This window comes from Ovis aries, chromosome 13 (genome assembly GCF_016772045.2).
Source record: "Ovis aries strain OAR_USU_Benz2616 breed Rambouillet chromosome 13, ARS-UI_Ramb_v3.0, whole genome shotgun sequence".
Lineage (NCBI taxonomy): Eukaryota > Metazoa > Chordata > Mammalia > Artiodactyla > Bovidae > Ovis > Ovis aries.
This window is the reverse complement of record NC_056066.1, coordinates 16430995-16454308: the sequence shown is the minus strand read 5'-3', so window position 1 is coordinate 16454308 and position 23314 is coordinate 16430995. Positions and strand designations below refer to the sequence as shown.

The 23314-nt window shown below is 46.4% G+C and overlaps 1 protein-coding gene across 2 annotated transcripts in view; it reads right to left on the bottom strand.

Annotated features, from left to right (window-relative positions):
* The window catches only part of CAMK1D (calcium/calmodulin dependent protein kinase ID), a 393517-nt gene that overhangs the window by 218496 nt on the left and 151707 nt on the right, over positions 1-23314 (bottom strand). For both annotated transcript variants that reach the window (XM_027976539.2, XM_027976540.3), the window contains exon 2: positions 16442-16573. In XM_027976539.2, coding sequence (XP_027832340.1) covers positions 16442-16573 — 132 coding nt within the window. The remainder of the gene's footprint in view (positions 1-16441; positions 16574-23314) is intronic.

Sequence of the window (23314 nt, the reverse complement as noted above, 5' to 3'; positions counted from 1 at the left end):
TATGCATGGGAACAGGTATACGAGTGTTCAGTAGTGGACACTCGGCCACCCTCATCATCACCGCCTCCATCCTCCTCCTCACCATCCTCCTCACCATGACCATCATCTTCATCCCCATCCTCCTCCTCACCTTCATCATCACCATCTTTTCTGGTCATATATCGTCACCCTCATCCTCATCCTCAACAACCCCCCACCCTGTTCTTCCTCCTCTGCCTCACCACCACCACCATCATTATCATCTCCAAGTCCTTTCACGTGCATTGCTTACTTCTTGAACAACAGCCTCTAGGCTTTTGGTGAAGGAAATTCAATTTCTTCTTCCTGACATGTTACTCATTCTTCATACTCCCTTAAAATTTATTGCCACTTTTCCAAATAAGAGCAATATACCTAGCAGAAGCCTCTTCCTTCTGATAGCTTTTTATCTGCTGACATAAATTTTAAGGTTCAGCATCATTTTAAGAATCTAAACTCACAAGGTATCAACTAGAACCTGAGCTAAGCCGAGCTCAGCTTTCTGCCCTCCACAAACGGAGAGACAAAAAGGAAAACAGGTGCTCCCAGGAGGACAGACATTGTTTCCACGGAAATCACATGGTCACCATGCCCGAGTGCTGACAGCCACTCTGCCATCATAACATTCTGATTATTCTAAATCTTGTTAGTACAATCACACTCATGCAGTCCTTGGAAAAATAAAAACAAATAGGAGATGCTACCTAAACGAGAAATCCCAAAGCATGGAGTGTATCAGGAACATGGAGATACTCAGAATGACTGACAACTATTGACAACGTCAGATAAAAATCTAAGAGTCCTACTGGGAAACAGCATCGTCTTTGAACTTAACAAAAAGCACAATGCCCTCACAGAACACTAGCCACTCAAATACAATAATATATATATGTAAATGGATGTCAAATTTCTATAGGTAAAATAATAATAGCCATTGCTTCTCTTTCTTCTCCCGGAACCTAATTTCCATCCTGTGGCCATTCCTGTGGCTACTGGTGGAACCTTCCCAAGCACTCTTGCATCCTCCCTAGGCTGGTACCCAGATAAGCAGACACAGTATCCCATGACTCTTGTTTTCCTCTCCAGTGGGGCCTAAATGATACAGTCATTTTTGTTATGATTTACATTCTATTTTTCAAGTACAAAGTGAAATTTGAGCTGGCTAACAAGCCGTGTTTGAACAGTAAGGCTTCTGCATACAAAGTACATTTTCCACTGTCATCTGAACCAGGGTTCTCAGAGGGCTTAATCTGCAGCTAATTCAACACTTGTGGAGTCACTAGCTTTGCATACTGAACACTGTGAGCTGGGAGGCAAGTGGCTGGTCCCAGAAAGCTCCAGTCTCTCTTTGACACTATATATAGAGAACTAAGCCTTCAGGATCCCCTACCTGAGGAATTCTAGCTCGGCCCAAAGACCCTCTGTGGTTTCACAGGACAATCTTGGCCTCCATAAAAAAGGTGGGATCCCTGGATTCTCTGCTCAAGGAAAAAAGTGCCCAAGGGAGACACAGGAGAAAAAGCTTAGCGTGGACACCTTTCTAAATGACCCTACCATCTGAGCAAAAAGATGCCATCTATAAACCAGGAAAACAAGGCTGGTTCTTTTCCTGAGCGTCAAAGAATTGATGCTTCCAAACTGTGATGCTGGAGAAGACTCTTGAGAGTCCCTTGAGCAGCAAAGAGATCAAATCAGCCAATCTTGAAGGAAATAAACCCTGAATATGTTTTGGAAGGACTGATGCTGAAGCTGAAGCTCCAATACTTTGGCCACCTGATGCAAAGAGCTGACTCATTAGAAAAGACCCTGATGCTGGGAAATATTGAGGGAAAGAGGAGAAGTGGGTGACAGAGGATGAGATGGTTGGATGGCATCAGCAACTCAATGGACATGAGTTTGAGCAAGCTCCGGGAGATAGTGAAGGACAGGGAAGCCTGGCGTGCTGCAGTCCATGGGGGTCACAAAGAGTTGGACATGACTAAACAAACTGAACTGAACTGATGAACGAGGAAGCAGTTCCCAGCCTCCAGAACTCTTGAGAAATAAATTTCTGTCATTTATAAGCCACTCACCTCTGGTATTTTGTTACAACAGCTGAACAGACTAAGCTAGGAGGCAAAGGTACTTAAATGTCATAGCTAAGCCATCTGAGAGTTGTAACAAGGCAGCATTGGTCAAAAGGGTCTAGGGTTTCAGAAAAATTAAAGTGCATATACACTTTGAAAAGCCTATGATGTTTGGCAACTCAAATTATTTGGAGCTCCTTGGGAAAAGAGCATCAGTAGCATGGCTGGGCAGAAGCTGTACTGTAAAGAGTTGCTACGTGAGTTGAGGGAGGAAGTATAGCAGTTGAAGGAGGTGGAAACATGATTTAAAGTTTAGTAGGGAAACAGGGCAGGAAGAAGGAAAGGAAACAAATGAGAAAAAAGGGGGGCATTCTGAAACCACTGGGAGTGACAGGGTGAACTCACTGCTCCAGGAGTCAGAACTTCAGAGGAGAAATCCTGCCACAATGTGTTGACAATAATACTAAGTGTTGGCTTCCTCTGTTGTTGTTTAGTTGTTACTTCGTGTCTGACTCTTCTCGACCCCAGGGACTGTACCATTTTGGAGTTAAACAGAAAGATGCGCTCACAAAGGGATTTGCCTCCCAAGTGTTAATGTTCTAATGTGTGTGCGCTCAGTCACGTCTGGCTCCTTGTGACCCCATGGACTGTAACCCACCAGGCTCCTCTGTCCATGGAATTCTCCAGGCAAGAATACTGGCGTGGGTAGCCGCTTCTTCACAGTCTTCCTGACTCAGGGACTGAATTCTTGTTTCTGCGTCTCCTGCACTGGCAGGCGATTCTTTACTGCTGCACCACTAGAGAAGCCTAATGTTCTAGACGACACCACTAATATTCCACCCAAGACAGGGATGCCACCTCAACTGCTGCCATCTTTTCAGGCCACCTCCCAGGGTCTGTGTCAAGGGAATCTGTCCTGGAGGCGCCCTGCCAGAATTAAACACACACACACACACACACACACACACACACACACACACACCAGCAAGCAACACACCAGACATCCACAGTGAGGGAATCAGGGCTGGATGTTTGGAATTACAGTTCAAACCAACCCCCTCAACTGGAGGGATGCACTGGTTTTAAAGAAATAGCCACATTATCCTTTGCTCTGCAGCAAGGAGACTCACTAGAAAGAACATCTAATGTTGAGTAACAACTTCTTTCTGGAATTTTACTTTTATATCTAGAAAAAATTACATATGAATGTGTAACAACTTGATATTGAGGAAAATTCTGTGGCTACTTGAATCGATGGGCTTATCCCTCCAGCAGTACCTTTCCTGGGTGGTCAGCTCCTCAGCGGCCTCCACTTCCTGTGGCACCTACCCTGGGGCAACTGCAAAATGACCCACGTCCCTCCACCCACTCTGATGTCCAGGACAGTATGAGACAAGCCATCTCTCCGTTTGTTTCTAGAACACTGCAGAAAGGTACAGAGAGAGGGGTCAAACAGAGCAAGCAGACACAGGACCGGAGCCTGGGTGCTCAGCACGTCTCCCTCTCCTAAGCCACACGGGGAAGGCGGACAGGTTTCTCAGACTATGACCCCTCCAACAGCAGCACTTTCCATATTTCCCTAATTATTCCACAGTCTGGAGCTGGCTTCTTCCTACTGCACTTCTGAGAAGTAGTATCGCCAATCTGTTGTCAAGAAGCTGGCACATAGGACCAAGGTCCTCAAACACACCCAAAACGGGAAGGAAATATTCCCAGAGGTTCTTCTTTAACCCAGACTCTGAGTTCTTCTGCAGCAAATTCCAGGGAACCAGAGGCAGCTGGGGGCAGAACATGAAAGCAATCACAGCAGCCTGCAGCATCCCTGCATCAGCACCCAGGAGGGGAGGCAGAAAGAACAGCACAGATAACTGAAACCACCAGGGGAATTTCTGGAACCAGATCCCATATCTCACACTGGAATGTGGCCAGGGTACCAGGGCAGAACCTTCAGTCTCTGTAAACATACCACAGCGCCTTTCAAAATGAGGAAAAACTGACCTTCCTGGAGGTCCAGGGTTAGGACCCTATGCTCCTAGTACAAGGGGCATGACTGGGGAAGATCCTGCATGCCACATGGGATTAAAAAAAAAAAGCTACCTTTCTGATGAGTAGGAGCCATTTTCTTGCATTCTCCCAAGGGATGCTCTACAAGACAATCAGCGCGGTGTGTAGACAGAGTTCTGGAGGAGGAGGCCAGAAACCATCATTCTGGCTGCATACTCACATGAGTCTGTTCTGTGCCCTTGGGCACTCGCTTGACCTCTCTAGACCTGTTGTTCCATCTGGAGGTCAAGACAACTGGACCAAAATCTCTAAGGTCCTTTTCCAGTTCTAATGCTTAGTGACTGCCATGTTAGGGGAAAAAGACAGCAAGAGAGACAAACAGTATCTGCTTTCACAGCTTAAGAGAAACAGTAAAGCGGATGCATTCTTGACAACTGCAGTCACGCCGGGCATCAGCACCATGGTACGGCCTCCGCTGGATGAGGGAGCTGCCTCCCTGTGGCTGGCCGCGCGTCCTCCGCCAGCAGGGCCTCTGTGGGCTCCAACAGGGAGGCCGTACGCGTGTGATGTGGCTTCTGGGAAGGCACTTCCTCCCGTTTCCACTGTCCAGCCAGATGTCCCTCATACATGTAATGATATAAACAGCAAACACTCTTTGAGCTCACACAACGTGCCAGACACTGTTATAAGCACTCTGTATGCGTCAGTTCTTTAATCTCCATAACAACAATGTGAGGTGAGTACCAACATCTTCCTGATGAGGGAGGCACAAAGTTGAAATCGTTTGCCCAAAGCTTCTAGGGCTTCTCTGGTAGCTCAGTGGTAAAGAATCCGCCTGCCAACGCAGGAGACGCGGGTTCGATCCTTGGGTTGGGAAGATCCGACCCCCTGGAGAGGGAACCAGCAACCCACTCCAGTATTCTTGCCTGGGGAATCTCATGGACAGAGGAGACTGGCAGGCTACAGTCCACAGGGTGGGAAAGAGCTGGACGCAACTTAGAGACTAAACAGCAACCACCACCACAGCTTCTAAGTGGGGTAGTCAGGTCAAAATTCAGGCTAATTCTGAGGTCTTCACTAATATTTTATCCTGACCCTCTAATGGCAGTATAAAATAGAGATTATTTCCTTTCACTATTAATGAGCACCCCTATGCAGTGGGCTGCAGTCAACACCAAGAGTATGCGGCCCTGTTTTAACAACATGGGAACACCAGACAGAGCAAATCATAATGGGAAAGACAGACAGATCTGGATCGGACTTCCTGCTCTATTTACTCACGAGGCCTCCAGAAATTTCTTAAATAAGTCCCAGCTCCTCAACTGTAAAATGTGAAGAATAATATCCACTTCAGAGGTTTATAGTGAAGGTTACATAAAATGAGGCTCCTAGAAGTCCCAGCTAGTTTTTAAATGATGACAAAGTAGAATATTTGTTTTTAAGATCTCAAAGGGTAGATATGTATGGCTCTAGACTTCAGATCACAAGGTTGGGACAAAAGCTTGAATTCTGATTTTAGAGTTATCAGTCTGTTAATTTAATCAATTGATATCTATTGCCTTTTTAAATCTATTGCTATTTCTTCCTACTTGTTGGGAGTCATAAGACTTCTTTTGGCTATTTGGCTTGTGAGGTCTTAGTTCCCTGAACAGGGATCAAACCCACGCTCTCAGCAATGAAAGCACGAAGTCCTAATCACTGGACCGTCAGGCAAGTCCCAGGAGTCATAAGACTTCTGATTCCCCAGGGCTGCATCTACAGTGAATAAAGTTCCCAAAGCAGTTTCCTAACAGAAGGGCAAGCTGGGGATCCTAAAAGATGGGAAACAGCTCCACAACGTCTCCCCAGCTCCATCTCATCCAAATTACAGTCTCTGCACTTCAAAATGGGTACAATTTCTGCTCTGAGCTCTCCCACCAATTTATTTTGCACTCTTACAATAGTATGATGAGAGCAGCAATGCCTAACATTTGCATAATCCCTAACACTGGAAGATTTTAACAGTTTAAAAAGGCTTCTTTTATGCCTTATGATCTTATTTAGGCACCCAGACAGCAGATTATTGACAGCCTTGAAGGTATATTGACTAAATTAAGCAAAAGGAAGTTTTTGCTCTTAAGTGAAAAGATGTAAAAAAAAAAAAAAACCTGAAATGCATTTAAAGTGTGTATAATGTATATGTAAATATGTGTATCTACATACACATACATGTGTCCATATTTATGCACACATACACACATATATAAACGTGTACATTTAGCACATCAGTTCAGTAACCTTCAACAAAAATGAAAACACCACATCCATCACACCACTGAACTTGTTTACAAATAAATATCCTTGACGGTTAGGATTCCTCAGTGAGACCTACCTCATGCCTGAATCATGCAGTCAACGTTATTTTTAAAATATGTATAAAAGAAAAATGTAAATAGATAAAAATGAATATTAAATCCCATTTACCAAATTCCATATGTGTGTGTGTGTATGTATAGATATACATACACACACTATTTTAGAAATTATTTCTTTCAGCATATATATAAAAACTTCAGACCAGTCACCTAAGACTCTAATCTCAAACTTAGACTGACTTGGAGGACAAAAGTCAGTGATAAGGCCTTCAAATGGTAACCGTTTAAACCACCCAAAGGGTAATCTTGGACTTGAAATATGTAAAATAAAGTCTATTCACCAAACTTTATAGAGTTTAAACTAGATAATGAGTCATAAATAAAGCTTCACTAGAATCATTTATCCAAGTAAACAATGATGCAACTATGTAGAAAATAGAATTGACACAACCTAAAGTTTAACAGAAAAGAAACAGTGAACTTCTGGTGTATATTTATTTCTTTTTCTGTATTTGCCATCCTGGTTTTATCCCAGGACTCCTTGTACTTAAGCCTTTCAGGTTTCGAAGGATCCTCAAATATAAGCTTTTCTGATTTTTTTTTTGAAATATCAGATAAGATATGTAGGTATATATGTGTACACACACGCACACACTTATGTTGGAATCATTTAAATGAAATTTATATGACTCATTAGCTAAGTAAGTTGACTGAAGAAGAGAGAAAACACTTCCCAAGATAATAATAATTTAGAGGAATTTAAACCACCAACTAATCCACACAAGTGTTGAACTATCCAAGCACACAGTCAGATTAGATGACAGGGAGACAGCACATGGAAATAAGCATGCAAATAACTAACACTGTTCTTTAAAGTGTGATAAAACACAATGTTTCTTCAAATACTCTAAATATCTGCAGAGTCATATATATAGTATAAAAAGTGGCAGGAACAGCCAGACTAGATTAAGTCAACCCTGTTGCTGTAGAAGAATCATCTTCCCCTCAAACCTGGCTTGTCTTCTAGAAGGTGCCCCGCCCCCCCTGGCTGATGGAAAGCCCATGGAAATCAGCAGAGGTTTCTTCCCTGCTCTAGTCTCTACTGAGTCAGCACCTGCACCCAGCGTTTCTAACCCTCGTTATCACCTGAATCCCCTCACCCACTCCTCCCCTCGATGCTCCCCACCTTGCCTTTCATTCTGGGCTGGACTCTGGAAATCCATGGTCTCAGGAAGAGAACCTCACAGGCACAGTCAGTGGGGGGACAGAGGTAAGACTGGTGCCGTGGGGTCTCAGAGGGAAGGGCCCCCCAGGGAGGGACAATCGGGGGAAACCCTAAAGAAGAGGGTGTCTGAAACTGAGGCCCAGCCCACTGAAGCAGAAAGGAAAGAGGAGAGGCAGGGGTCTGGATCATCTATGCAGGAGCCATCTGTGCCTTTTGGAGGAATGAACTTGAACTTGGACGGTGGGGAGGTGAAAGCTGCTGATGGTAAAGTGGAGGGGAGGGTGCTGTTTACCAAGGAGTCTGGATCCCATCAAGCAAGTGACTTCACAGAATTAAGGTGGAGAGGGTCAACAGCAGATGTGCAATTAAAATCTCATGTGCATGAAGAAAAAGTCTGTCTGATCATGAGAGCCACACTTCACGTGGTACTTGGGAAGCAGAAAACGCATGCAGGGAGACACTCCAGAGGTTCATGGTCCCTGGAAAGATAAACCACCGTTCCTGGCCAGACTAGTCTGAATATCCCTGTTGCAGCAAGGAACACCACCAATTCTAGTCTCTTCCTATTCACAGCAATACGCAAGAAATTGATAGAACTCACAAAAATTCACTGCTCCTGGATCTCAAGTCAAATTTTTTAACTGTTCCTGGATTATCTGCCTTGGACAAAAAGCACCATGGGAAAGCCATTGGGAAGCACCCCATGCATCCTCTTTAGGCTGTACAGTCTAGTTGGCACGAGGCCAATTTTATTTCTTATACACATGCCCACCGTTAGGATGAAATAAACGATGACCAGCAAATAGTGGTCTGGACAAAGCTGAGTTTACAGTCAGATCCACAGGGCTGGAAGAAATGGAGAAGCGAAGTACAGAGTTAGAGGAGAAAGTTCACCAAATTCGGCAAGATTCCAAGGTCGGCTCTCCAGCAGGGCCAGATGGACTAGCGTTGGCTCTTATGTATGTTTGACGCTTTCACTAAGCCTGCAGTGAACAGGTCCAAGAAGGGCTGTGTCAACTTTCCAACGCGACTCGAGTCCTGCAGCTGATACACCCGCGTGTGCACGCTCCAAGCTTGACAAGACTGTGGCTTTAATCATAGACACATAGAACAAAAATAGCCACCATCAAATAACCTAACCACATCCCTCAACCTGTTTTGCTGGAATTGCACAGTTTTTCCCAAATTAAGGGAACTTTCAGCAAAAGTTTTTCAGGGTAGCAAAGGGTTCCAGGATCATAACAGAGAGAGAGCCACCTCCCTATTTGTTATCTCATGGCCTCCAGACATTCCTTTTCACACTTCCTGCCTGTGTCCTTCATTCTGAGAGTATGTTTCCACAGGAAAGGTCTCTCCGTGCTGGAACACCATCTTCTAGGCAGATTAGATCCTTAAAAAGTTGTACTGGTGCCTGAGAAACTCAAGTATCAGCTTTACCAGCTTGGCCATTTTCAGTCATTGGAGAAGTGGTTTTGTTCGCTCTGAATCGATGAATTTCTATTGAAGTGTCTGTTTCTCTGACACACACAATAAACTGGCACTTGGCAGTGATTTAAAGAAGCAAATGGGCCAGCTTGCCGTCAGAACAAAGCTGCAGGAGCAGAAGCAAGCCAGATTTAAACGAGTTAATTTACAGAAAAGCCTTTCTCTGAAGGCTAATACTTAATTCAAAACCAGCTGTCCTCTCCTTTGGGGGCTCAAGCTGCCTGCCTTGCCTCTAGTTAGTCTGTGCCGAGAGAAACATGTCTAGTCCAAGAGAGCCAGGGAATGAAGCTCCTGTAAGGAGTGCCCAGGCCTCCGGAGCCTGGCTGTGGTGCTGACTCATGCTCTCCCAGGAAGACAGCCTCACCGCCCTGTCCGCAATCCATCCTTGACCTTGGCCATAGCAGATCCTGGGCTTTGGTGTCTGCTGCCTTCAGCGGCCCTGATTCCCTTCGAATGGCGGGCTTGCCAGTGAGAGTCCTGCTGACTTGACCAAGCCTTATGCCAACCTCTCCAGTCTGGGAATGGCCATTACTGCCCCTACAACCCAGCCACCCTCAAAGAGCCAGGTTCTCACTCCTGAACCCAGCTTGTGGCTGGTGCCTGCTTCCCACTGAGGGGGATAACAGAGTTGAATCAGTTCCCCTCTAAGGATGAAATCCAGCTCTTCAAGAGGGACCACATTTGAGTTTGCTCCAGTAAATGAGCCCTCTCACCTAAAGGAAGCATCATCTGGGGTGTGTGTGTGTACACATATATGGATGTTTACATCTGGTGTGTGTGTGTGTGCACATATATGCGTGTTTACATCTGGTGTGTGTGTGTGCGTATGTGCACATATACGTGTGTTTATGTCTGCTGTGTGTGTGCACATATATGTGTGTTTACGTCTGGTGTATGTGTGCATGTGTGCGCACATACATGCATGTTTACATCTGGGGTGTGTGTGCGCACATATATGCATGTTTACGTCTGGTGTGTGTGCATGTGTGCACATATATGCATGTTTACATCTGGTGTGTGTGCGTGTGTGCGTGCACATATATGCGTGTTTACATCTGGTGTGTGTGCATGTGTGTGCGCACATATATGCGTGTTTACATCTGGTGCGTGTGTGCGTGTGTGCACATATATGCGTGTTTACATCTGGTGTGTGTGTGTGCATGCACATATATGCGTGCTTACATCTGGTGTGTGTGTGCGTGTGTGTGTGCACATATATGCGTGTTTACGTCTGGTGTGTGTGTGCGTGCACATATATGCATGTTTACATCTGGGGGGGGGTGTGTGTGCCCATATATGTGTGCTTACGTCTGGTGTGTGTGTGCGTGTGTGTGCGCGCATATATGTGTGTTTACATCTGGTGTGTGTGTGTGTGCGTGCACATATATGCATGTTTACATCTGGTGTGTGTGTGTGTGCGTGCACATATATGCATGTTTACATCTGGGGGGTGTGTGTGTGTGCCCATATATGCGTGCTTACGTCTGGTGTGTGTGCGTGTGTGCATGCACATATATGCGTGTTTACGTCTGGTGTGTGTGTGCGTGTGTGTGTGCACATATATGCATGTTTACGTCTGGTGCGTGTGTGCGTGTGTGCCCATATATGCGTGCTTACGTCTGGTGTGTGTGCGTGTGCATGTGCACATATATGCATGTTTACACATTTCTCCATACTGCTGGGCACATGAAGAGCATCTTCATCCCCCTGGGAGGTGAGACCATGAAGCCAAAGCCTTTGAGCAGCTCTTCTCAACACTGACCTGGCTGCATGTAAGAGTTCTGGGATGGAGATGGGGTGCTTCTTAAAATTTCCCAGTAGCCACCATTATCTCCAATTCTATCTCAATTGGTCAGGCTGGAGCATGGGCGTCAGGATGTTTGCAAAAGACTCCTGAGTGATTTTAAAGTGCCATCAGGGTTGAGAAACACTGATTTAGAGGGAAAAAGGCAGAGACCCTGAGCTGAAACTCCCCCGTGTATCCACAATGAAGTACTTGCAGTTTAAAAGCAATTCCTACCCAGGCGAGAATTCTCCCCAGGAAAGATCATCTCTGCAGCCAATAAGTACCCATTAGAACAGTATGGCATCCTGGGGCCATGTTTCATGAGCACAGTGACTCTTGAACCAGTCCAAGCCTTGGTAACCCCAACTATTAGGAAAAGGGTTACTCTGAAGACATCGGTTTTGCTTCTCTCGTCTCCTATATTCCATCTTCATGCATTCCCTTCATCCGTCATTTCAGTGCAGGCTGTTTGTATATTTTCCTTTCTGCTGCTGCTGCTGCTAAGTCGCTTCAGTCGTGTCCGACTCTGTGCGACCCCATAGATGGCAGCCCCCCAGGCTCCACCATCCCTGGGATTCTCCAAGCCAGAACACTGGAGTGGGTATTTTCCTTTCTACTTCTCCATAAATGCTTTATGTGTTGCCTTGAAATTAGATTTGAGCACTGCCTGCCCTCTAAATAAATAATACCACAGAAACGATAAGCTCCATAATCCAGTGGTAACACTAACATTGTGATATTCCATAACGCAGAGAACATGCCCTTCACAGGACCTGAGCTAACCACTCCTCCAGGGAAGGCTGGTGCTGAGCCATACAGACCCAGCCTCCTGCCAGTTAGACAGAATCCCTCGATGTTACATAGCAACTGCCTACCATGAAGCCTGTCTCTTTTTATTCCCTCTGATCTTGGTTTAATATCCACTTATCAAGTAGGAGATTCATTTTGGAACTATTTTCAGGGCAAGAATAGAGACATCCTAAGGATATATTAGCTACATTACTTTAATCCAATGAAAAACATAAATCTCTCACCCTGCAATAAACTCAGCACAGAGGAGGGCAAGCAGTCTCCCAGATGGGCCTCCTTAGATGAAAAATAGCCTGAAAATATACCAACGACCAGGGAATACGACAGAATTTGGAATAATGCAGGCCTCTTTGGAACCCTGTCTTCAAGGATTTAGTTACAGAGGACCAAAGGATTTTTTAACACATGATTTCAGACTAATTTAACATTCAGCAAGCCCAGGACATGGCTGGGCTTCAGACCTCCATCGTCAACCGGCCATCCCCCAAGACCAGCATGTCTGAATCAGAACTCACCACCTCCCTCCTGCTCCTGGATTTCTGATCGCAGTTAATGAGGTTGTCATCCACCCACCTAGCCAATCAGAAGCCTGGACGTTATCCTAGACTCAGCTCTCCCCTCAACTGTCTCCCAGCTCCTCCCCAGTCTCTGCGTCTTGGAGATTCCATTCTGCCTCTTGCACCCCAGCCCACAGATCCGATTCTGATGCACTGCCGCGCCTCCAATGGCTGCCTAACTGCTTCCCCGCATAGTGAATCTTACCTCACCCTCTTCGTTCTGCGACAATAATCTTTATGAAACAATCCTGATCACGTTGCTCCTTCCATTAAAACACTCCAAGGCTCCCCGCTGTCTGCAGGATAAGGTGGGGGTATACAGCATCCCATGATCCAACCTCCGCAACCTCAGGGCCCTCACATCTCACCTGGAGCCCTCCGCCTGGTCCACTGGGCTCCGTGGAGTTCCCAGCACACCAGCTTGCCTCCCATCTCCTTTCCTCTGTTTACCCCGCCTCCTCCTGATTGGAATATCCCTCTGCCCTTCTTCCCTTAGCAAAATATACTCACTGTCTAGACGCACCTCCTCCAGGAAGCCTTCTCTCACACCCAACCCCAAAGGGAGAAATGGGAAGCCCTACTCTTAAATCCCTGGTAAGACCTCTCATTCGGTATCTACAATGTCATTGCACTTATCTAGCTCCCGGAAGACAAGAATTTTCTTGTTTTTTCAATCTCAGCACCTAGCAGTGCCAACTGATGCACAGGAATTTAATAAACATCAGTGAAATGAATGAATGTTTCAATGGTGGCTCTTGACAGTAATTCCAAAACTATCTTTTCTACAACTAATATATTACACTTTGCTTTCGACTGCTTATGACATGAGACAGTCTCTTATTCTACTTGTAAATCATTCACAGGGACCAAAACCCATATAGGAGATACAGCTCATTTTCTCCCCTGAGAAATCACTGGTTTTCCATTCCTGAAAGAAGGGTCACACTTCAAGGCACCCCAATAGCAGAGAGTGAGAACTATCAAAATAAGTGATTCCCAGTCCCTGGTCCTGCCTTGCTTGAACCGCCCTCTTGCTGAAGTGTGCACCATTTGAGGGAGCCACGGGGTGGAGGCGCTACTGACGGCAGAAAGACCAAGACGTGAGCCAGGACTGGTTTATGAAGTTTGCATCTGCTGCCCTTGCCCAGGGAGACAGAAAATATCACCAAAAAGAAAACCTGACCTCCTTGGTTTTGTGGCTTCTAAGCTCATGAGGGAGACACCCAAAAATAAAGGCACCCTTCGTTGATTCGGCAACAGGCAGCCCTTGTGTCCAAGGAAGAACCTCTGGAAGGCTCTGAGCCCACCCAGATTTCCATCTAAAATGTCAAATATCTGCAACATGGCTTCAACTTAATACGCAGCCAAATCCCTCTTCTCCGGGTGCTGATTTCACATTGGAAAACGGGCAATTTAAATAAATGTTTCATTAACATAGTGTTTTCCTGCTTGATGCTAATGTACGTAGAGAAATTTGTTTTCCCAAATTCTTTGCCACAGAATTATTTCATGCAGTCCTCACAGGACAACGTGAAACTCTTCAGGTCCCTAAGAGACCAAACAAATAAGAGAAAATGCTTGTAATAAAAAGTACTATCGAGACCCATTTGTTCCAGAACACATATCACATATGCTGAAAAGGACAGGAAGATCCCAACCACCTCAGTGGCGCTGGGTTTGTACTGATGGCAACAAAGCGTCATTCAGTGGGCACAGTTGGTCTCTAAGACACAGAAGTGGGAGAGCTTATTCAGGAAAACCCAGACACTTTGTTTTGAGACCCAGTAAGGCGTGTTCCCATTCTTTTTCACTTATCTGTACAGGGATTCTTACTCTGTGCTGATTCCAAATCCCCAAAATCTCAAGGATATTTCTAGCATCTTTTGCTAACAGGAGAGCTTAAAAACTTCATAGCACAATGCTCGGATACACTCACACAAAAGCAAGTCCCATATAAAACTTTGTTCCCTCAAACCTCGGGAGACATGGGGAGAATGGCTTGACCATGAAAATGAGGGGAGAGGCCTGGACACCGTGCTAACGGGAGACCACCTTTTGGGAGGATCCAACCACCTCAGAACGGTTCTCGGCATCTTTGAGCTGGAGGCATTACTCTGACTTAGTTCTGAGATGCTGGGATAGGGCTTCCCACGTGGCACTAGTGGCAAAGAACCCACTTGCTGACGCAGGAGACATAAGAGACCCGGGTTCGATCCCTGGGTCAGGAAGATCCTCTGAAGAAGGGAAAGGCAACCCACTCCAGTATTCTTGCCTGGAGAATCCCATGGACAGAGGAGCCTGGCAGGCTAAGTCCACGGGGTCACAAAGAGTTGGATACGACTGAAGCAACTTAGCACGCACATAAGAAATATACATTTGGTCTTGTCCACAGGTCCCAACTTCCAGCTCATAAAACTCTTGGAATTTCCTAAGTGTGAGAGACAAAGGTGTCTTTGTTATGTGAATGAGGTGACTTTTAGAAGCACCAGGCTGGAGGCTCTGTGTGTGTGTGTTAGTCACTCAGTCGTGTCTGACTCTTTGCAACCCCATGGACTGTAGCCAGCGAGTCTTCTCTGCCCACGGAATTCTCCAGGCAAGAATACTGGAGGGCGTTGCCTTTCCCTTCTCCAGGGGATCCTTCCAACCCAGCAATCAAACCTGGGTCTCCCAGATTGCAGAGAGAATCTTTACCATCTGAGCCACCAGGGAAGCCCAGGCCGGAGGCTAGCTGCCAGGAGAACCAACCAGGTGACTAGAGGGTTGGGGCTTTCATTCCATCCCCCAGATTTCCAGGGAGAGGAGAGGGGCTGGAGGTTGAATCGGTCACCAACGGCCGATGATTTTATCAATCACAACTATATAATGAAGCCTCCATAAAAGCCCCAAAGGACAAGTTTTTGTCCCTTTTTGGAGAGCTTCCGCATTGGGGAACCAGAATGCTTCTGTGTGCCACGCTGGCCTCACGCTTCAGGAGGACAGAAGCCTCTTTGTTCAGGACCCTGCTGTGTGTATCTCTTCATCTGGTTCTTGGTTCACATCCTTCAAGATCCTTTCATAATAATTCAGCCGTTTAGTGAGTAAATGGGTTTTCCTGAGTTCTGCAAGCCATTCTAGCAAACTGATCAACGCCCAAGAGGGGGTCGTGGGAGCGTCTGATTTAGAGCCAGTCAGTCCGAAGTGCAGGTAACACGCAAGCTTCAGACAGCAGCCTGATGGGGGTGGTCTTGTGGGACTGAGCCCTTCACCTGCAGGATCGGGCTCTGTCTCCAGGTGGACAATGTCAGGGTTGAGCTGAACTCTTGGACAGCTTGCTGGCAACAGAATCGCTTGCTGGTGAGGGAAAACCCATGCACGCTGGAACTGGGTCCAGAAACCCCATCCAGGTTCTATTACGGGGGGAGCAAAACCAACCTCAGTGAAGAGGTAAAGCAGGTAACCAGTGAGCTCTGGAACTCACTGGGTGCCAGGTGCCAGGGTGAGTGGCAAGAGCAAGAGGCCCACCAAAGAGTGTGGAAATCACACTGGTGGGGCTGACCTCCCAGGCTGTGCCACATCTGAGCTGCAAGGCGATGGACAAGTGACTTTCATCTCTGAGCTTCACCTCCTTCTTATAAAATAAAACAACAACAAGAAGCCAATAATACTACTGGGCACAGTGGCAGTGGCAGCCACCCTTTCACTGAGCACTCACTCTGCAGCAGGTGCCGCACAGACACTTGCTAAGCACCGTCTCACTTAATCCTGAGAACACCTGGGGGATGTACTAACTCCAGTTTATGGAGGAGGTGCAGAGCTCAGAAACAGCCCAAGGTCACCTAGCTGGAGGGAGTGGCAGGGTCTCAGTTCAAAGCCAAGTCCACCTGACTGCCCTGTTCTTTGGAAAGAATAATGACCTCAAGTGACTGCCACGAACATTAGGAGATGAAATACAATATGGAAAGTGCTCTGGACGGCCCACATAAATAGCAGTCAGGGTTAACGAGCCCACTCCTCACTGCAGGTCAGCGTCCTGGCTGCCCACTCTAGCCACTGGGCGTGCGGCGCCCTGTAGCCTCCTCCTTCCCTTGCATCAGAGATCTCATCATCTTGGCATGGCCCCCGGTGAGGGTGTGGGGAGGCCGCCCTCCTGCACTCACCTTCTCAGGACGGCGATCTCATTCTCAATGCTGCTTTCTTTGCCCTTCAGCGCCTTCTTGGGAATACACTTGACCGCAAAGAGTTTTCCAGTTGCCTTCTCTTCAGCTAAGACCACTTCCGAAAATGCCCCACTGTGAAAAGAGAGAGAGACAAAGAAGCAGATTAGATTGAGGAGATCTGGGGATTCCTGACAGGTTCTCTGATTCCACTTCCAAAATCAAGTGTAATAGCAACAATAAGAAGGATCCCTGGTGATTTTTTTAATTCAACCACACTCCTGACCAAACGTCTTTATGCAAAGGGTAAACAGAGGCAAGGGTGACCGCTTGCAAAGGGACACGGGATGTCCACGTGGGTGTGGCCACACACCACACACCCCCCCCGTCAACTGCCACTCTGAGAACAGCCAAGCGATGATAACTCAGGAGTCACAGGAATGCTCCAGGAAGGCTCCTGCAGAAAAGACTGCACCCATCTGAAGCTGTCGGCACCCCCAACCTCAAGCAGACAAGAATGTCTACATTCCTCCCAGGCCCTTTCAGTCCCAAGAAAATTTCAGAGCACTTAGCAAACTTGCAATTAATTCTCACAGATAGGTAAAAGTGTAATTAATGTGTACAACGTGTGGTATTGACATGGGTTAATTAATTGGCAGGGCTGTGCATGGCTGCAGTGAGCAGCTTATTTCTCTTCTAAGTCAAACAAAAACAAACATGATGCCCTGAGTCAGGGAGACCTTCCTGCCTGGAAACATAAGTCTTTCTCTGTGAGGTCAGAGCCCCAAACTGAAAATGTAACCAGAACATTCAGGCCCAGAGATTACCTATCTCCCGAGAGGTGGTCCATGAGCGCCAGAGGCTGCCTTGTCCCTCCGCCTGCCACCTTCCCTATCTCCAGCAGAAAACCTCTGGGTGCCACTCTCGGGAGGGGGCACAACTTCCCTAATGACTCAAACAAAAACAGACACCTTCCTTGTCTGCTGCAGAACTCAGTAACATGGGTTTTGTGCAGGCCACAGAAAGTCACTGAGTCATTCTTGGTCTCCAGACTTGCAGGAGCAACTCCTGTTTCCTTTGAGAGACACTAAACACAGCAGCTAAACAATTGTGATCAGAGACAAGCTCTCCTGCATCAAAAGAAGCCACTAGAAGGACCAATGTCATCCCAACACTGGTGCCTTGGGGCCTTTGTTCTTCAGTCAGCCTCCAAGAGATGCCTAGGCAATGGATGAATGGGTAAAGAAGACCGGGTGCATATACACAATGGAACACCGCTCAGCCCTAAAGAAGAACAAAATAATGCCATTCGCAGCCACATAGGTGGACCTGGAGATCCATCATACTGAGTGAAGTCAGACTGAGAAAGACTCATACCATGTGATTCTGCTTAGTGTGAAATCTGGAAAAAGGGCACAAATGAACCTATCGCAAAACAGAAAGAGTCACAGATGTAGAAAACTTATGGTTACCAAGGGGGAAAAGGGGGCACGGGGAAAACTGGGAGATTGGGATTGACACGTATTCACTACTATACATAAAACAGGTAATAAAGACCTTCTGCATAACACAGGGAACTCTACTCAATACTCTGTAATGGCCTATATGGGGAAAGAATCCAAAAAAGAGTGTATGCATGTATATGCTTAACTGATTCACTCTGCTGTATACCTGAAATTAACACAACATTGTAAATCAACTAAACTCCAATAAAAATTAATTAAAAAAAAAAAAACAGATGCCTAAGCAAGAGTGGACTTTTCTCTCCCCATCCTGTGCCACCTGACGGGGATAGGCATCTGTCCTGGAGCAGAGACATACTGATAGACAGATTTTAAATCCTTTCCAGTGGGAGGAATTCACCACTGAGTGCAATTAACTGTGAGTCTTCGGGGCAAGTGTTCCTCCTGAACCCCAACTCTTGAGAGAGGAGTCTGTCTTCCAGGCCTGCATCTAATTATAGAAAGCCGAGAGACAGAAGATCCGTAGTCCACGAAAGACCCAAATGGCAAACGTCAGAGCAGAGATCTGCCCACGATCTCCAGCCAGGTCACAGTCTCCCCCACCCTCCACATGCCTGGCATACACAGACACCTTCTCGACTCAGCCAGAACAGCAATTACGAAACGGAAATACATAAAACCCAGGGCAGATTTATCAGAGTGATATATGGTACTAGACATTCCCAGTGGCATTTGGTCACTGCCAATGGCTTTTGTCCAAAAAAGCCAGTTCATAACAACTTGAGGGAATCCTCCACCCAGCAGCTGCTCTTCCTGCTCATGTGTGTCTGGGGATGAACTGAGGTGAATTCTCCTCCCAGTGAGGGCTCCTAGGCAGAAGGAATGTGAAGGGTTATGGACTCACTCCCAGGGAAAGGGGGGTGGGAGGGATTGGGATTGGTACACATATACTACTGATACTGTATATAAAGCAGATAGCTAAGGCGAATCTGCTGTGCAGCACAGGGAACTCTTCTCAGTGGTCTGTGGTGGCCTAAATGGGGAGGAAATCCAAAACAGAGGGGATGTATGCATACCTGTGTGTGCTAAGTCACTTCAGTCATGTCCGACTCTGCAACCCCATGGACTATAGCCTGCCAGGCTCCTCTGTCCACAGAATTCTCCAGGAAAGAATGCTGAAGTGAGCCGCCGTGCCCTCCTCCAGGGGACCTTCCCGACTCAGGGATGGAACCCGTGTCTCTTACGTCTCCTGCACTGACAGGTGGGTTCTTTACCACTTGTGCCACCTGGGAGGCCCAGGCATATGTATAGCTGTACAGCAGAAACTAGCACAGCATTGTAAAGGAACTACCCTCTAATAAAGATTAATTCTTAGAAAATGGTTACATTGGAAAAATTTGACGAGCCTTTTCACTCCTTACCTCTCTAAAGGAGAAAGAAGTTATATGAATAACTGGAGGCACTGGATGTTACGTACCACTTGACAGTTACAGAGTGCTTTGGCCCATTTCAGTGAATCCAATTCATATGGCAACCCAAGAAGTGCACAGGAAGTTACTGTCCTCTGTTTTGCAGAGGAAGATACTGAGGCCCAGGCGAGAAAGGTCAGAAAAGAAAATGCAAGTTTCCTAACCTTTCCCAGGTCCTTTTCAAGACACTCTGCTGGGCTGCTAGCAGGGAGCCTGCCCCACAAGAGGGGCAGGTGGCAGGAAGGGAGGGCTAGACACTGCCTTTCGGTGAGCCGTCTCCTGTCCTCTCGCCCCAAGGGTACAAACCCACCTTGCGGCCTCGCTGAGCCAAACGGTGTGCATCTATCCAGCTTTAAGCTTTCCAAAGACAGAGTTCACTGGTCTTCAGGGGATATAAAGTAAGCATAAATTGCTATTGTTCCTACAATAAACATAAATCACTGGAAGACACTTTCCCATTCCAAGAAAGCTAATTAAAAATATCAGAAGCTCGTGAATGAAGAGTAGGGGCACTTTCAGTGTAATTACACAACAAAATCAGGCATGTGTCTGCTTGTGTGCAGTAGGGGAGAAGGAGAGGGAGACAGGCAGAGAGAGGAAGGCTGGGAAGGGGCTGGTCACGGGAAGGAAGACAGCAAGAAAAATTATCTGAGAGCCAGAAAGTCTCCAGACAACCCAGGGAAATAAATTCCTAAGAACACAAGTAGGGACTGAGAGTTACCAAGTTATACAAAATACAGGGAGGTCAGAGCAGGTCGCACTCCATAACTGTAAGATACAAGGGCTGGGCATTTCATACTGGGCGGGACAGCCTTCCAGCCAGACTGAGCCACACCTGAAGCTTGAACTGCCGGTCTGTACGGGGTCCGCTCCTGCCTGGCACCCCCTTGTCCTCCTTCCGTGATCTGACTCCTCCCTTTGTCACCCCTTGACTAGAACCAGGAGGGCTGGCCACTGGAAGGTGGCAGGGGTTGACCAAATGCTAAACCCAGGGCTCTCCTGCTGCTCATCCTATCAGTCTCTTGTGTGACCTCTGACCGCGGTAGCCTCCTTCCTAAAACTCCCTCCTTCCTGGTTCTACGACAGCTCTCTCCTCCCATCTGTACATCCAGCTTCTCTCATTGCCACCTGTTCCTCCTCTTATCAAATGTCAGCGATCCCCTAAGTCCCATCCTCAGCCCAGCCTTCATCCTACTCTATGCCCTCCCCCGGAAAACCTGGGGGTGTTTCCTGTTTCCACACCACCACCCATCTCCTCATGGTCCCCTAACCTTGATCTAAATTGTAACCTCCCTCATCTCATCTCGTGTGCAAATCTCATCTTTCCAGCTGCCTACTAGGGCCCTAGTATCTTCTTCCCCAAACTTCTATTGCTTATACCCACTCTTATTTTAGATCCAGGAAACCAGCCTAGAACTCAACCTCATTCCTTTCCCACTTCCACCACCAAGTAGATCCAGGTTTTCACTAACAAGACTCTCAGATGACTGTCTGTCTTTCCATCCCTACACCACTGCTTTGAGTTCCAGTTATTCCATTCAGGACTCTCTCCTGGCTCCTCTGGCCTCAGCAAGCCTACCTCCCACCACTATCTTCTACCTATTCCTGGAATTATTTTTCCAAAGCAAAGATCTGATTATGTGGCTACCCTACTTAAAACACTGAGGCTTCAACCCTACACAGGATAAAGTTTAAACTCCTTTGCAAGTTTCCATGGCATTCAACGGGCTTCCTGGTGGCTCAGACGGTAAAGAATCTGCCTGCAGTGCAGGAGATCTAGGTCTGATCTCTGAGTCGGAAGATCACCCGGAGAAGGAAATGGCAACCCACTCCAGAATTCCTGCCTGGAGAAGTATATGCACAAAGGAGCCTGGCGGGCTACAGTCCACGGGGTTACAAAGAGTCGGACACGACTGAGTGACCAACACTTTCACTTCCATGACATTCAAAGCTCTCCCCAATTTGACCCCAACCTGCAAGCTCCTCCACCACCAAGCCATCCCCAGCAAAAACGTGCCCCACCGTGCACACATCATCTCCACTCAACCACAAAGGTCAGCTGGCATTTCCCAAATACACCCATGCCCTTTCACACCACTTGAGATAGGTTCCAGTCCACCCACCTCCTCTCTTTCTTGAATACCATTCCTTTTTCTTTCTGCTTGGCAAAACTCTGTTTCTATGGGAATGGCACCCCACTCCAGTACTCTTGCCTGGGAAATCCCATGGATGGAGGAGCCTGGTAGGCTACAGTCCATGGGGTCGCGAAGAGTCGGACACGACTGAGCGACTTCACTTTCACTTTTCACTTTCCTGCACTGGAGAAGGAAATGGCAACCCACCCCAGTGTTCTTGCCTAGAGAATCCCAGGAACGGGGGAGCCTGGTGGGCTGCCGTCTATGGGGTCACACAGAGTCAGACACGACTGACGTGACTTAGCAGTAGCAGCAGTTGATATATTTCCTTATCTTTGAAGGCTTTCTTAATTGTCTTCCCCTCAGACAGAATGAGGCCATCATTCTGAGGCTCACACACTTGACTCAAACCTCTACTGCCTTATGCATACATGCCATTTGTGGCCTTTTGTGTGCTTGCCTATATGTGAGCAGAACTCCTAAGCTGTTCTCTTCTGTGTCTCCATTCCTAACAATGTTTGGCGCTAAACGATGCCCAAGGAAGTTTGATGATCACCATTACCTGAGGCTCTCCTCAGATTCTCCCCTATGCTGCAGATGGACCAAGTAAATGTTGTTCTCCAATGACCTTCCACTCCGTGTAGGGGAAAAATACTGTTCCTTCCCGCCTTTATAATGTAGTCCTCTGAGTTTCTATGCAAGCCTATGCAGAAAGATCCTCAAAGGTTTCTCTTGAAGCATAAAAATTCTTTGCACCTTTCCAGATATATTTTAAACTGCACGCCTATGCACCTGAATGCTTAAATCATATTCTACAGTTGAATAATCCTGAGGTCACTAATTTGTGAATTTATGGCATGATATTTCTCCCCATAAATCATTGTCTTGATTATAGAAGTAAAATTTGTTAGGAAAATGGAGAGGGCAGATTTTTAGATAGGTAAAGGACCTTAGGAAATGCACAATCATGGGGGAAATTAAAATCCCAGGGACTTGAAAATGGTATTTCTTCAAGTTGTGACAAGATATTTCTTTGAGTTTCAAAGAAAACTATTCTATTTTTTAAAAACACACCGCATTTCCAATTAAATTAAATCTTTATGATGAATTACTGAAAAGGTCAAAGAAAAAATTCTTCGTGAAGTGCTAAATATTTTCATCTCCTGAAGATAAGCTGCACAAATTACAAAAGCTGAATCTTTCCCCCTTTTCTTCCACATTTCAAAGAAAATCACATCATTGCCTGGAGGGACACCTTACTCTGATTGTAAGCCAGGCACATTGGAGAAAATAAACAATCTTTCGAGAGCTGAATTTCTAAGACTCGAGGGAAATGTCATAATTTCTATATTGACTAAAGAATTCCTCTTGCTTCTAACTTCATAAATAATGGCTCTAAAAAACACTGCTTTGTTTTTGCTTTATCTAGTTAGTTGTAAGAATGGAACCCTGGTGTTGTAATGAGAACTATCCACTCCATAGACTATAAAGACTATAAAGTTCAATCAGTGATTGGCACCCAATCCTCTATGAGTGAAATGATTCCCAACTCCCAACTGACTAATGGGAAAACAAGCAAAGAAGTGGGTCAGGTTCCAGAAAGTCCTTATATTCTTGCGCTCCCTAGAAAAGCAGCAGAAAATCCATGTGCATCAAGGATACCTTGCTTTAAATAGACATTTAAGGGTTTTGTGAATCACAGTGAGACATTTACCTTCCAGGTGTTAAAGCAAACTCCTAGGGCCATTCAGAGCACCTACCTCCAATTGTGAGGCAATATATTGAGACTAGAACTCAGAGCAAAGCCAC